The sequence below is a fragment of the Oenanthe melanoleuca genome, chromosome 25, assembly GCF_029582105.1.
Source record: "Oenanthe melanoleuca isolate GR-GAL-2019-014 chromosome 25, OMel1.0, whole genome shotgun sequence".
NCBI lineage: Eukaryota > Metazoa > Chordata > Aves > Passeriformes > Muscicapidae > Oenanthe > Oenanthe melanoleuca.
Genome location: NC_079358.1, coordinates 8161342 through 8176232, shown reverse-complemented (window position 1 = coordinate 8176232; position 14891 = coordinate 8161342). Strand labels below are relative to the sequence as shown.

General features: G+C 64.8%; 2 protein-coding genes and 1 long non-coding RNA gene across 3 annotated transcripts; 2 read left to right on the top strand and 1 right to left on the bottom strand.

The window, feature by feature from the left end:
• The first annotated feature begins 251 nt into the window (after nucleotides 1-251).
• On the top strand, nucleotides 252-7315 carry ECSIT (ECSIT signaling integrator). The gene is made up of 8 exons (XM_056509953.1): nucleotides 252-559; nucleotides 684-1545; nucleotides 4026-4275; nucleotides 4516-4579; nucleotides 5269-5323; nucleotides 6601-6753; nucleotides 6839-6928; nucleotides 7010-7315. Exons 1-8 carry the CDS (start codon nucleotides 497-499, stop codon nucleotides 7288-7290), a joined length of 1818 nt encoding a protein of 605 aa, XP_056365928.1. The 5' UTR covers nucleotides 252-496; the 3' UTR covers nucleotides 7291-7315.
• A 650-nt stretch (nucleotides 7316-7965) lies between these two features.
• On the top strand, nucleotides 7966-14558 carry ZNF653 (zinc finger protein 653). Its single transcript, XM_056510240.1, has 7 exons — nucleotides 7966-8251; nucleotides 9648-9691; nucleotides 10869-11120; nucleotides 12612-12941; nucleotides 13596-13749; nucleotides 14216-14324; nucleotides 14414-14558. The coding sequence occupies exons 1-7, from the start codon at nucleotides 7968-7970 to the stop codon at nucleotides 14540-14542; spliced, it is 1302 nt and encodes a 433-aa protein (XP_056366215.1). The 5' UTR covers nucleotides 7966-7967; the 3' UTR covers nucleotides 14543-14558.
• Nucleotides 10236-10822, bottom strand: LOC130263020 (uncharacterized). Its single transcript, XR_008842277.1, has 3 exons — nucleotides 10698-10822; nucleotides 10558-10617; nucleotides 10236-10394 (listed from the first exon to the last, which is right to left on the bottom strand). It is a non-coding gene; the product is annotated as an uncharacterized LOC130263020 (long non-coding RNA).
• Nucleotides 14559-14891: the final 333 nt, after the last annotated feature.

Here is a 14891-nt window from a genome sequence, read left to right as displayed (position 1 = left end):
TCACGGGTGGGGAATGTCCCCCTCCCCTTCCCCTCCCCCAGTCCGTCCCCGCCCCCTCCCCGCCATGCCGGGACCCCCCCCCTCGGCACTGGGGGGACACCCAGGATTCCCCCCCGCCCCGGGGATTTGGGGAACCCCCAAATCCGCCCCCCCGGATCTGCCGTTCCCCTTTAACGGAGCGGCTGCGGCTCTGACATCATCGTTAAACCCCGCGTGACGTCACCGCCTATCCCCGGCCCTGAGCTCATCCCGGGGTCCCGCTCTGACGTCACGGGGGAACCCCCTCCGAGCCCCGCCCCCGCTCTCCCTGCCAATCACCGCGCTCAGGGGGGAAAGCCGCGCGCTGATTGGCTGCGCCGTCAGGCCCCGCCCCCTGACCCCGAGCCAACATGGCGGCGCCCAGCGGCGCGACCCGGCGTGGGGACAGCGGGGCTCGGCCGTGACCGCGACACCGCGACAGACACCGCGACAGACACCGCGACACCACCGCGGCCACATGCGGCTGAACTGGGTCCGGGCGCTGCCCCGGGGGCTCTGGGGCCGCCCCGGGGTTCCGGAGGTGCGGGGGAGTCTGGCGGGACATGGGGAGAGAGGGGCAGTGGGGGTGTGGGGACACTGTGGGGACACTGTGGGGACAGGCGGGTGACACGGGGACAGGCGGGTGACCCCTTTTCCCTCCCCAGCTGTGCCGCAGCTTGTGCCAGCGCCCCGCGCGCGCCCCCACTGAAGGCGGTGACACCGCGGGGACCCCGAACCCCCGCGGGCCGCAGCGGCGCCACCGCCCGGACGGCGACACCGCGGGGGGCGACACCGCGGGGGGCGACACCGCGGGAACCTCGACGTGGCAGCGCCATTTCCGCGAGACACGGGACAGCGAGCGCGGCCCGGAGCCCCGGGACCACCGGCGGGGGGCTCTGGGGGGTGACACCTCGGGGGGTGACACCTTAAGGGGTGACACCTTAAGGGGTGACACCTCGGGGGGTGACACCTTTAGGGGTGACACCTTAAGGGGTGACACCTCGGGGGGTGACACCTTTAGGGGTGGCATCTTTAGGGGTGACACCTCGAGGGGTGACACCTTTAGGGGTGACACTTTTAGGGGTGACACCTTTAGGGGTGACACCTTTAGGGGTGACACCTCAGGGGGTGACACCTTTAAGGGCGGCACCTCTGGGGGCGACACCTCCGGGGCCCCATCGCGACGCCGCCTCTCGCGCCAGCGCGGCGAGGACCCGCACCGCGACGGTGACAGCGGTGACCGCGGTGACAGCGGTGACCGCGGCGGCCCCGCCGCCTTCGCCGCCGCTCTCCGGGACGCCGCTCGCTGCCCGCCGGGGCGCGGGGGGCGGCTGGCGCTGGTGGAGGCGGCGCTGGCGGCGATGCCGGCGCTGGGCGCGGAGCGCAGCCTGCCCGCCTACAACGCGCTGCTGCGGCTGCTGCCCCGGGGCCGCTGGGTGCCGCGCGGCGCCGTGCAGCGGCTGCTGTTCCCGTTCCCGCGGCAGCAGGAGTGCGGGCTGCGGCTGCTCGAGCAGATGGAGCGATACGGTGCGCGGCGGTCCCGCGATCTGTCCCCGCCGTGTCCCCCCCCCCACCCCCCCCGCGGTGTCTGAGCTCCCCCGGTGTCCCTCCGTGTCCCCGCAGGTCCCTTGGTGCCTCCCCCCCGTGTCACCCGTCCCCTCAGTGTCCCCAGGTGTGATGCCGGGCACCGTGATGCGGTTCCTGCTGCTGTCACCACAGCTGTCCCTCGTGTCCCCAGTGTCCCCCACATCCCCAAGGTCCCCCATGTCCCCAGTATTCCCAATGTCCCCCACATCCCCAATGTCCCCTCAATGTCCTCATATCCCCAATGTCCCCAAGGTCCCCCATGTCCCCAGTATTCCCAATGTCCCCCACATCCCCAGTGTCCCCTCGATGTCCTCGTATCCCCAATGTCCCCAATGTCTCCATTTCCCCCGTTTTCCCAATGTCCCCAATGTCCCCCACATCCCCAATGTCCCGCTGTCCCCAATGTCCCCCACATCCCCAATGTCCCGCTGTCCCCAATGTCCCTAATATCCCCAGTGTCCCCTCAATGTCCCCAATATCCCCTCAATGTCCCCTCAATGTCTCCTCAATGTCCCACTGTCCCCGTGTCCCCAGGCGTGGTTCCCGACGCCGAGACGCGCTTCCTGCTGCTGTCACCCCAATGTCCCCTCAATGTCCCTCAATGTCCCTCAGTGTCCCCTCAATGTCCCCTCAATGTCCCTCAATGTCCCCGTGTCCCCAGGGGTGGTGCCCGACGCCGAGACGCGCTTCCTGCTGCTGTCACCCCAATGTCCCCACTGTCCCCGTGTCCCCAGGGGTGGTGCCCGACGCCGAGACGCGCTTCCTGCTGCTGTCACCCCAGTGTCCTCTCAATGTCCCCTCAATGTCCCCGTGTCCCCAGGGGTGGTGCCCGACTCCGAGACGCGTTTCCTGCTGCTGTCACCCCAATGTCCCCTCAATGTCCCCGTGTCCCCAGGGGTGGTGCCCGACGCCGAGACGCGTTTCCTGTTGCTGTCACCCCAATGTCCCCAATGTCCCTTCAATGTCCCCGTGTCCCCAGGGGTGGTGCCCGACGCCGAGACGCGCTTCCTGCTGCTGTCACCCCAATGTCCCCAATGTCCCCTCAATGTCCCCAATGTCCCCGTGTCCCCAGGGGTGGTGCCCGACGCCGAGACGCGCTTCCTGCTGCTGTCACCCCAATGTCCCCAATGTCCCCTCAATGTCCCCGTGTCCCCAGGGGTGGTGGCCGACGCCGAGACGCGCTTCCTGTTGCTGTCACCCCAATGTCCCCTCAATGTCCCCGTGTCCCCAGGGGTGGTGCCCGACGCCGAGACGCGCTTCCTGCTGCTGTCACCCCAATGTCCCCAATGCCCCCTCAATGTCCCCGTGTCCCCAGGGGTGGTGCCCGACGCCGAGATGCGCTTCCTGCTGCTGTCACCCCAATGTCCCCAATGTCCCCTCAATGTCCCCAATGTCCCCGTGTCCCCAGGGGTGGTGCCCGACGCCGAGACGCGCTTCCTGCTGCTGTCACCCCAATGTCCCCAATGTCCCCTCAATGTCCCCGTGTCCCCAGGGGTGGTGGCCGACGCCGAGACGCGCTTCCTGTTGCTGTCACCCCAATGTCCCCTCAATGTCCCCGTGTCCCCAGGGGTGGTGCCCGACGCCGAGACGCGCTTCCTGCTGCTGTCACCCCAATGTCCCCAATGCCCCCTCAATGTCCCCGTGTCCCCAGGGGTGGTGCCCGACGCCGAGATGCGCTTCCTGCTGCTGTCACCCCAATGTCCCCTCAATGTCCCCCCACTGTCCCCGTGTCCCCAGGGGTGGTTCCCGACGCCGAGACGCGCTTCCTGCTGCTGTCACCCCAATGTCCCCACTGTCCCCGTGTCCCCAGGGGTGGTGCCCGACGCCGAGACGCGCTTCCTGTTGCTGTCACCCCAATGTCCCCACTGTCCCCGTGTCCCCAGGGGTGGTGCCCGACGCCGAGACGCGTTTCCTGTTGCTGTCACCCCAATGTTCCCACTGTCCCCGTGTCCCCAGGGGTGGTTCCCGACGCCGAGACGCGCTTCCTGTTGCTGTCACCCCAATGTCCCCAATGTCCCCTCAATGTCCCCGTGTCCCCAGGGGTGGTGCCCGACGCCGAGACGCGCTTCCTGCTGCTGTCACCCCAATGTCCCCTCAATGTCCCCCCGTGTCCCCAGGGGTGGTTCCCGACGCCGAGATGCGCTTCCTGCTGCTGTCACCCCAATGTCCCCTCAATGTCCCCGTGTCCCCAGGCGTGGTTCCCGACGCCGAGACGCGTTTCCTGCTGCTGTCACCCCAATGTCCCCACTGTCCCCGTGTCCCCAGGGGTGGTGCCCGACGCCGAGACGCGCTTCCTGCTGCTGTCACCCCAATGTCCCCAATGTCCCCACTGTCCCCGTGTCCCCAGGGGTGGTGCCCGACGCCGAGACGCGCTTCCTGCTGCTGTCACCCCAATGTCCCCACTGTCCCCGTGTCCCCAGGGGTGGTGCCCGACGCCGAGACGCGCTTCCTGCTGCTGGGGGTGTTCGGGCCGCGCAGCCGCCCGCTCCGCAAGGTGCAGAGGATGATGTTCTGGCTGCCGCGCTTCCGGCAGCTCGACCCCCACCCGCTGCCCCCCCAGCTGCCGCCCCCCGGGCTGGGGACAGCGCGCCTGGGGCTGCAGCGCATCGCCAGGGACCCTGGGGCCACTGTCACCGTCATCCAGGTGGGCACGGGGGGGACAGGGACAGGGTCAGGGACAGAGCTGGGGACAGGGACAGGGACAGGGACAGCTCTGGGGACAGGGACAGGGACGGGGACAGAGCTGGGGACAGGGACAGGGACATGGACAGGGACAGCTCTGGGGACAGGGACAGGGTCAGGGACAGGGACAGGGCTGGGGACAGGGACAGGGACAGAGCTGGGGACAGGGACAGCTCTGGGGACAGGGACAGGGACAGAGCTGGGGACAGAGACAGGGACAGCTCTGGGGACAGCGCGCCTGGGGCTGCAGCGCATCGCCAGGGACCCTGGGGCCACTGTCACCGTCATCCAGGTGGGCACGGGGGGGACAGGGACAGGGCTGGGGACAGGGACAGGGCTGGTGACAGGGACAGGGCTGGGGAGACAGCTGAGGGGATAGGGACAGGGCTGGGGGGACAGGGACAGAGCTGGGGGGACACAGGATGGGACAGGGACACAGCACACAGCTGGGGGGACAGGGACAGGGCTAGGGGGACAGCTGGGGACAGCGACAGGGACGGGGACAGGGACACAGCTGGGGGGACACAGAGTGGGACAGGGACGGAGTTGGTGGACAGGAATAGAGTTGAGGGGACAGGGACAGGACTGGGGGACAGGGACATGGCTGGGGGACAGGAACAGGACTGGGGACAGGGACAGGGCTGGAAGGACAGGGACAGGACTGGGGGACAGGGACAGGGCTGGGGGACAGGACTGGGGGACAGGGACAGGGACAGGGCTGGGGGACAGGGACAGAATTGGGGGGACAGGACTGGGGGACAGGGACAGGGCTGAGGGACAGGGACAGAATTGGGGGGACAGGGACAGGGCTGAGGGACAGGGACAGAATTGGGGGGACAGGACTGGGGGACAGGGACAGGGCTGGGGACAGGAACAGGACTGGGGGACAGGGACAGGACTGGGGGACAGGGACAGGACTGGGGACAGGGACAGGGCTGGGGACAGGAGGGTCCCTGCAGTGACCGTGTCCCCGCCCCGCAGCGGCCCGTGCCGGACACAGGGGAGGACGAGGGCTCTGTCCAGCCCTTCATCGTCAGTGAGTTCTGGGGGTCTGGGAGGGTCCCTTGGGGGGCCCTGGAGGGGAGTGGTCTCGGGTTTGAGGGGCTTGGGGTCCCTTGGGAGGGATTTGGGGTTCCCTGGTGGTCTCTGTCAGGGGTTTGGGGTTCCTTGGTGGTCTCTGTGAGGGGTTTGAGGGATTTGAAGTTCCTTGGGAGGGATTTGGGGTTCCTTGGGGATCTCTTTGAGAGGGTTTGAGGGGTTTGGGGTCCCTTGGGAAGGATTTGGGGTTCCTTAGGGTCTCTGTGAGGGGATTTGAGGTCCCTTTTGGGGTTCCTTGGGGTCTCTGTGAGGAGGTTTGGGGTTCCCTGGTGGTCCCTGTGGTGGGATTTGGGGTCCCTGTGGTAGGGTTTGGGGTCACTGGGGGTCCCTGGAGTGGGGTTTGGGGTTCCCTGGGGGTCCCTGCGGTGGGGTTTAGGGTCTCTGTGAGGTTTTTGGGATTTCTCAGTGGTCCCTGTGGTGGGATTTGGGGTTCCCTGGTGGTCCTTGGGGTGGGGTTCGGGGTCCCTGTGGTAGGGTTTGGGTTCCCTGGTGGTCTCTGCAGTGGAGTTTGGGGTTCCTTAGGGGGGGTTTGGGGTCTCTGTGAGGTTTTTGGGGTTCCCCGGGGTGTGGTTCGGGGTCCCCGGGGTGGGATTTGGGGTTCCCCGGGGTGTGGTTCGGGGTCCCCGGAGTGTGGTTCAGGGTCTCTGTGAGGTTTTTGGGGTTCCCCGGGGTGTGGTTCGGGGTCCCCGGGGGGGGATTTGGGGTTCCCCGGGGTGTGGTTCGGGGGTCTCTGTGAGGTTTTTGGGGTTCCCCGGGGTGGGTTTCGGGGTCCCCGGGGTGGGATTTGGGGTTCCCTGGGGTGGGGTTCGGAGTCCCTGTGGTAGGGTTTGGGTTCCCTGGTGGTCTCTGCAGTGGAGTTTGGGGTTCCTTAGGGGGGGTTTGGGGTCTCTGTGAGGTTTTTGGGGTTCCCCGGGGTGTGGTCCGGGGTCCCCGGGGTGGGATTTGGGGTTCCCCGGGGTGGGATTTGGGGTCCCCGGGGTGTGGTTCAGGGTCTCTGTGAGGTTTTTGGAGTTCCCTGGGGTTCCCCGGGGTGTGGTTCGGGGTCTCTGTGAGGTTTTTGGGGTTCCCCGGGGTGTGGTTCGGGGTCCCCGGGGTGGGATTTGGGGTTCCCCGGGGTGTGGTTCGGGGTTCCCCGGGGTGTGGTTCGGGGTCCCCGGGGTGTGGTTCGGGGTCCCCGGTCCATCCCCGTGTCCCCAGCTGTCCCCCCCTCCCCAGGCTCCCAGAGCCCCGAGCAGCGGCAGCTCCTGGCCCTGCACGACCCCTCCCGCCCCGTCTTCGTCGAGGGGCCCTTCCCGCTCTGGCTCCGCGGGACCCTCCTCAAATACTTCGTCTTACGGGGGGACCCCCTGCCCCCACACCTCAGGGTGAGTCCGGGGGGGATCCCGGGGGGGGCACAGGGACCCCCCAGAACATCCCAGAACCCCCCGGTTGCTCCCCAGGACCCCCCCCCCAGACCCCGAGCGCAGCTTTTACTTCCCTCTACACCTGGAGCTGGAGCTGGAGCGCGGCCCCTGGGACGACGACGAGTTCGACGTGGACGAGGGTGAGTTTTTGGGGGGAGGGTCCGGGTGGGATTTGGGGGGGTCCCCGCGCCCCCCCCTGACCCGGCTGCTCGTGCCTGCAGTGGAGGAGGGCCCCGTGTTCGCCCTGTGCGTGCCGGGGGCGGGTGACCGCCGCACCTTGGGCAGGTGGATCTCGGGGCTGCAGGAGCACAACCCGGTGCTGGGGCGCACGCCCGTCGTGTTCCGCCTCTCCGAGGGGGGGGACCCCTCTGCTGACCCCCCTGCTGACCCCCAGACCCCCCAGCTGGGCATGGGGACCCCCCCGGCAGCGGGGCTGGAGCCCCCCGAGGGGCAGGAGGGGGGGCAGCCGGGGGGAGACCCCCCGAAAAGCGGCGGGGAATAAAGGGGTGCTGTGATGGATGGATGGATGGAGAGGGGGTGTCGTGTTTTGAGGGGTCTGGGGGGTTTGGGGGGGCCCTGGAGAGGTTTGGGGGGGTTGTGACCACCCAAACCCCGGTGCTCGCAGGAGGAGGATTTTGGGGACCCTCCCCAAATTCGTGCCCCCCCCCGCCCCAAACCGAGGTGGTGCTGGGGGAATTTGGGGGAACCCAGGGGGCAACTGGGGAGGGAATTGTGCCCCCCCCATTCCAATTTAGAGGGTCCCTGCTGGGTTCTGGGGTTCCTGACACCTGGGGGTACCTGCACACCTGGGGTACCTGCACACCTGGGGGTACCTGCACATCTCACCTGGGGTACCTGCACACCTGGGGTACCTGCTCACCTCACACCTGGGGGTACCTGCACACCTGGGGTACCTGCACATCTCACCTAGGGTACCTGCACACCTGGGGTACTGCACACCTCTCACCTGGGGTACCTGCACACCTCTCACCTAGGGTACCTGCACACCTGGGGGTACAGGGTGGGGCTGATACGTGCCGTGTCCCCCCCCCCCCCTCCAAAAAACAAAAAACGAACGCGACCCGCGCGCTCAGCGCACGCGCACAGCGCTGCTCAGCGCACGCGCGCGGTGCGTGCCCGCGCCGCCGCCGCTGTGACGTCATCAGAGCGCGCCGCGCCATGAGCGCGGCCGAGCGCGGCCCCGGCGGTTCCGGGGGTCCCGGGGGTCCCGCCGGTCCCGACCCCGGCGGCGGCCGCAAAGCTCGGGGGCGGCCCCGGCTGACCGAGACGGACCGGGCGCGGCGGCGGCTGGAGTCGCGCAAGAAGTACGACGTGCGGCGGGTGTACCTGGGCGAGGCGCACGGGCCCTGGGTGGAGCTGCGGCGCCGCAGCGGCTGGAGCGACGCGAAGCTGGCGGCGTACCTGCTGGGGCTGGAGCGGGGGCAGCGCGCCGGGCGCCGCGGGTGAGGGGCCGGGGGCTGGGGAGGGGGTGCGGGGGTCGCGGGGGGGTGCGGGTGCCCCCCCCTCGCCGAGGTTTTGGCCGCGGGGCTCGGGGGGAGCGGGCGGGGCGCTGTCCGCGGTGCTGAAGGGTGTTGGCTCCGGCTCTGCTTCCTCATGCGCTCCTTCCTCGTCCTCTCAATCCTCATCTTGTTCATCCTCATCCTCTTCATCCTCATCCGCTCCTTCCTCATTCTCTCTTTCCTCATCTTGTTCATCCTCATCCTCTTCATCCTCATCTTGTTCATCCTCATCCTCTTCCATCCTCATCCGCTCCTTCCTCATTCTCTCTTTCCTCATCTTGTTCATCCTCATCCTCTTCATCCTCATCCGCTCCTTCCTCATTCTCTTCATCCTCATCTTGTTCATCCTCATCCTCTTCATCCTCATTCGCTCCTTCCTCATTCTCTCTTTCCTCATCTTGTTCATCCTCATCCTCTTCATCCTCATCTTGTTCATCCTCATCCTCTTCATCCTCCATTCTCTCATCCTCATCCTCTCCTTCCTCCGTTCTCTCCTTCTTCATCTTCTCCTTCTTCATCCTCTTCATCCTCATCCGCTCCTTCCTCATTCTCTCAATCCTCATCTTGTTTATCCTCATCCTCTTCATCCTCATCCGCTCCTTCCTCATCCTCTTCATCCTCATCTTGTTCATCCTCATCCTCTTCATCCTCATCTTGTTCATCCTCATCCTCTTCATCCTCATCTTGTTCATCCTCTTTTTCTTCATCCTCTCCTTCCTCCGTTCTCTCCTTCTTCATCTTCTCCTTCTTCATCCTCTTCTTCCTCATCATCTCCTTTCTCATCCTCTCCTTCTTCATTCTTTCCTTGTTCAGCCTCTTCCTCCTTTCTCTTCTTCCTCATCGTCTCCTTCCTCATCCTGTTCTTCTTTCATCCTCTTCTTTCTCCATCCTCTTCTTTCTCATCCTCTCCTTGTTCCTCTCCTTCCTCATCCTCTCCTTCTTCATCCTCTTCCTCATCCTCTTCTTCATCCTCTTCTTCCTCCGTTCTCTTTTTCCTCATCCTCTTCTTCCTCATCATTTCCTTCCTCATCCTCTTCTTCCTCATCATTTCCTTCCTCATCCTCTTCTTCCTTCATCCTCTTTTTCTTCATCCTCTTCTCCTTCATCCTCTCCTTCCTCATCCTCTTCCTCCTCCCCCGTTCCTCTCCCTCATGCCCCCGTTGTTCCTGGAGGATGAAGAACGGGCAGAGAGGGGGGAGAGGAGGAGGAGGAGGAGGAGGAAGGCTGGGGGGTGATGAGGGGTGAGGATGAGGAAGGTGGGGTCGGGGGGCAGCAGGACTCTGGGGGTCCTGCAGGAGCCCCTTCCCCTCTCCCACCCCCTCCCTCCCTCTGTCCACAGCAAACCCTGGGAGCAGCTCCCCAAAAAACCCAAACGCAAGAAACGTGAGTCCGTGCTCTTTGGGGGGCTGTGCCTGATTTTGGGGGTGCTGTACTCGGTTTTGGGGGGCTGTATCTGGTTTTGGGGGTGCTGTCCCTGATTTTGGGGGGCTGTGCGTGATTTTGGGGATGCTGTCAATTATTTTGGGAGCTGTACCCGATTTTGGGGGTGCTGTCCCTGATTTTGGGGGGGCTGTACCCGATTTTGGGGGTGCTGTACCTGACTTTGGGCATTGTGTCCCTGATTTTTGGGGTGCTACCCATGACTTTTGAGGTTGTCTCCCTGACTTTGGGGTGCCGTCCCTCACTCTGGGGTTCTCTCCCTCACTCTGGGATTCTCTCCCTCCCTTTGGGGTTCTTCCTCTGCCTTTGGGGTGCTATCCCTCACTTTGGGGTGCTGTCCCTCACTTTGGGGTTCTCTCCTTCACTCTGGGTCTCTCCCCCTCCCTTTGGGGTGCCATCCCTCAGTTTTGGGGTTCCCCCCCTCCCTTTGGGGTGCCATCCCTCACTTTTGGGGTTCCCCTCCTCCCTTTGGAGTGCCGTCCCTGACCCTGGGGTTCTCTCTCTCCCTTTGGGGTTCTCTCTCTCACTTTTGGGGTGCTGTCCCTGACCCTGGGGCTCTCCCCCTCCCTTTGGGGTTCCCCCCTCCCTTTGGGGTGCCGTACCTGACCCTGGGGCTCTCTCCTTCACTTTGGGGTGCCATCCCTCACTTTTGGGGTTCTCTCTCTCACTTTTGGGGTTCTCTCTCTCACTTTCGGGGTGCCGTCCCTGACCCTGGGGCTCTCCCCCTCCCTTTGGGGTTCCCCCCCTCCCTTTGGGGTGCCATCCCTCCCTTTGGGGTTCCCCCCTCCCTTTGGGGTGCCATCCCTCACTTTTGGGGTTCCCCCCCTCCCTTTGGGGTGCCGTCCCTGACCCTGGGGCTCTCTCCTTCACTTTGGGGTTCTCTCTCTCACTTTCGGGGTGCCGTCCCTGACCCTGGGGCTCTCCTTCACTTTGGGGTGCCGTCCCTCACTTTTGGGGTTCTCTCTCTCACTCTGGGGCTCTCCCCCTCCCTTTGGGTTGCCGTACCTGACTTTTGGGGTTCTCTCTCTCACTTTTGGGGTTCTCTCTCTCACTTTCGGGGTTCTCTCTCTCACTCTCGGGGTGCCGTCCCTCACCCCGGGGCTCTCCCGCTGCCCGCCAGGGCGCCGGCGGAACGTGAACTGCCTGCGGCACGCGGTGATCTGGTACGAGGACCACCGGCAGCGCTGCCCGTACGAGCCGCGCCTGGCCGAGCTGGACCCGTCGGTCGGGCTCTACACCACGGCCGTGTGGCAGTGCGAGCGCGGCCACCGCTACTTCCAGGACCTGCACTCGCCGCTGCGGCCGCTCAGCGACAGCGACAGCGACGGCGACAGCGACAGCGACAGCGACAGCCACTCGGGCGGCGATGAGGGTGAGGGTGAGGGTGAGGGGCTGGCGGGTTTTGGGGGATAGGTGGGGTTTTGGGGGGGCTGAGGAGATATTTGTGGGGCTGGAAATGGGGTTTGGGGGGCGCACGGGGGGTTTTTGGGGTGTTGTGTGGGGCCAGGGATGGGGTTTGGGGGGCGCACGGGGGTTTCTATGGGGTTTTTGGGGGGTTTTTATGGGGTTTTTGGGGGGTTTTGGGGTGTTGTGTGGGGCCAGGGATGGGGTTTGGGGGGCGCACGGGGGGGTTTTGGGGTGTTGTGTGGGGCCAGGGATGGGGTTTGGGGGGCACACGGGGGGGTTTTATGGGGTTTTTGGGGTGTTGTGTGGGGCGGGGCTGCGGTTTGGGGGGCACACGAGGGGGTTTTATGGGGTTTTTGGGGTGTTGTGTGGGGCCAGGGATGGGGTTTGGGGGGCACACGGGGGGGTTTTGGGGGGGCTGAGGAGAGATTTGTGGGGCTGGGTATGGGGTCAGGGGGACACACGAGGGGTTTCTATGGGGTTTTTGTGGTGGTGTGTGGGGCCAGGGATGGGGTTTGGGGGGCACACAGGGGGTTTTGGGGGGTGTTGTGTGGGGCCAGGGATGGGGTTTGGGGGGCACACGGGGGGTTTTGGGGGGCTGAGGAGAGATTTGTGGGGCAGGGGATGGGGCCTGGGGGCGCACAGGGGGTTTCTGTGGGGTTTTTGGGGGGTTTTTATGGGGTTTTTGGGGGGTTTTGTGGTGGTGTGTGGGGCCAGGGATGGGGTTTGGGGGGCACACAGTGGAGGGGTTGGGGGGTTTTGGGGCGTAGATGGGGTCTGGGGGGCACACAGGGGTTTTGGGGTGATTTGTGGGGCTGGGAATGGGGTCAGGGGGGCACACGGGGGGTTTTGGGGATGGGTGGGGTCTGGGGGGCACACAGGGGTTTTGGGGTGTGTGGGGTTGAGAGGCAAGAATGGGGTCTGGGGGGAGCTGGGGAGAACCCAAATAATTTTTGTGAGGGCGGTACTTTGATTCTGGGAGGAGATTTTTTGGGATGATCCCCGATATTATTTGGGGGGATATTTTAAGTCTGAGAGGAGATTTTTTTGGGATGGTCCCTGAGATTTTTTTGGGGGAATATTTTAAATCTGAGAGCCGATTTTTGAGATGATCCCCGATATTTTTTGGGGGGGATATTTTAAATCTGAGAGCCGATTTTTGGGACGATCCCAAATACTTTTTGGGGGGCTATTTTAAATCTGAGAGATTTTTGGGATGATCCCCGATATTTTTTGGGGGGGATATTTTAAATCTGAGAGCCGATTTTTGAGATGATCCCCGATATTTTTTGGGGGTTAATTTAAGTCTGAGAGGAGATTTTTTTGGGACGATCCCCGATATTTTTTGGGTGGGTATTTTGATTCTGAGAGCAGATTTTTTTGGGACGATCCTCGGTATTTTTTAGTGTCTACCCAGTGATTTTTTTACCGGTCCGTGACCTCCCCGTTCCCTCCGCAGCCCGCGGCTCCTCCTCCTCCTCCTCCTCCTCCTCCTCCTCGGGGCGCTGCAGCTCCGGCTCGGAGGGGGCTGCGGCAGCGGGGGGGGGTCCCGCGGTCCCAGCCCCCCCTCCCGGGGGTCCCGGGGGTCCCGGGGGTCCCGCCGGGGGTCCCGAGGCGCTGGAGGCCGTGCTCTGCGTGCCCCTGGGCCCCCCCCCCGCCCTGCTGCAGGGACCCCCCCTCCTGATCCTGGCCGGGCCCCTGGGGGGGCTGCAGCTCGAGCTGGGGGGGCTGCTGGGGGCGGGGGGCTCCTTCCCTGCCCCCCCTGCGGAGCCTCACCTGCCCAAGACAGGTAAAGGGGGGGGAGGGGGGAAACTGGGGAGATGGGGGGGTTTGGGGTCAGGATTTGGGGTCATGGGGGGGGGGTTGGGGTCAGGATTTGGGGTCAGGATTTGGGATCATGGGGGATTTGGGGTCAGGATTTGGGGTCGGGGGGGATTTGGGGTCGGGGGGGTTTGGGGTCAGGAATGGGGGTCAGGGGGTATTTGGGGTCGGGGGGATTTGGGGTCAGGAATGGGGGGTCAGGGGGGAATTTGGGGTCAGAGGGGATTTGGGGTCAGGAATTGGGATTTGGGGTCAGGAATTGGGGGTCAGGGGGGGATTTGGGGTCGGGGGGGATTTGGGATCAGGAATGGGGGAGCAGGGGAGGTTTGGGGCCAGGATTTGGGGTCAGGGGAGATTTGGGGTCGGGGGATTTGGGATCAGGAATGGGGGGTCAGGGAGGATTTGGGGTCAGGAATGGGGGAGCAGGGGGGATTTGGGGTCGGGGGGATTTGGGGCCAGGATTTGGGGTCAGGGGAGATTTGGGGTCAGGGAAGATTTGGGGTCAGGAATGGGGGGTCAGGGGGGATTTGGGGTCAGGGATGGGGTGAGTTAAGGGGGTGGGGGTGCCGTGGGGAGGATTTGGGGTGGATTTTGGGGGTCTCACCAGCCCCACCGCTGGCAGAGGAGGATGAGGAGGACCCTGTGCTGAGGCTGAAGCAGGAGGAGCTGCCCCCCCCCGCCCAGCCCCCCCCTCCGGAGCCCCCCCGGGACCCCTCCCCCAACGAGGACACCGAGGGGTCGACGATCATCTACGAGATCCCCAAAGAGCCAGAACGGTCTGGGGGGCACTGGGGGGTTTGGGGGGGTCAGGGGTCATTTGGGGGTGGTTGGGGTGTCCTTGGGGTGGGGGTCAGGGGTCTTTTGGGGGGGTCAGGGGTCGTTTGGGGTGTCCCTGGGTGGGTAGGGGTGGGGTCAGGGGTCATTTGGGGGGATTTGGGGTGTCCTTGGGGTGGGGTCAGTGGTCATTTGGGGGGTCAGGGGTCATTTGGGGGGGTCAGGGGTCATTTGGGGGGGTCAGGGGTCATTTTGGGGGGGGGGGGTTGGGGTGTTTCTGGGTGGGGAGGGGGGCTCAGGTTACCTGTATGTGTGAAGCACCTGGGAGGGTTTTGGGGTTCAGGGAGTGTTTAGTTCACTTTTTTGTGGGGAGGGGGTGATTTTGGGGGTTCAGCAGCCCCAGGTGGGGCAGGTGTGACCCCTGCCCCCCACCTTTGAGGGGGGGGTCACTCACCCCAGGCTCTGCAGGCCCCGCAGGAGCAGGAGGGGCCGCGCCCCCTCCCCGGACCCCCCCGAGCCCCTCACCTGCCCCCACAGCACCTGTGGGCAGCAGCTCAGCACAACCAGCAGCCTCCAGGTGCCTGCAGGGGGGGGACACCCCCTTTACCTGTCCTGGACCCCCCTCACCTGTCCTGGACCCCCCCTCACCTCCCACCTGCCCCCCAGAGCCAGGTGAGCCGCAGGGGCCGCAGCCAGGTGTGCCCCCAGCCCGGCTGTGGGAGGAGCTTTCACCTGGAGAATCACCTGCACAGGCACGTGGGCGTGCACTCAGGTGAGCCCCAGGTGTGTGTGTGACCCCACACTCCATTCCAAATCCATTCCAAATCCTTTCCAAATCCGCCCAAAATCCTCCACAAGAGGTTTTACCTGGGCAATCACCTGCACAGGCACATGGGTGTGCACTCAGGTGAGCCCCAGGTGTGTGTGTGACCCCAAAATCCTCCCAAAATCCTCCCAAAATCCTCCACAAGGGGTTTTACCTGGGCAATCACCTGAGTAGGCACATGGGCGTGCACTCAGGTGAGCCCCAGGTGTGTGTGTGACCCCAAAATCCTCCCAAAATCCTCCCAAAATCCTCCAAAAGAGATTTTACCTGGCCAGTCACCTGAACAGGCACGTGGGCGTGCACTCAGGTGAGCCCTAG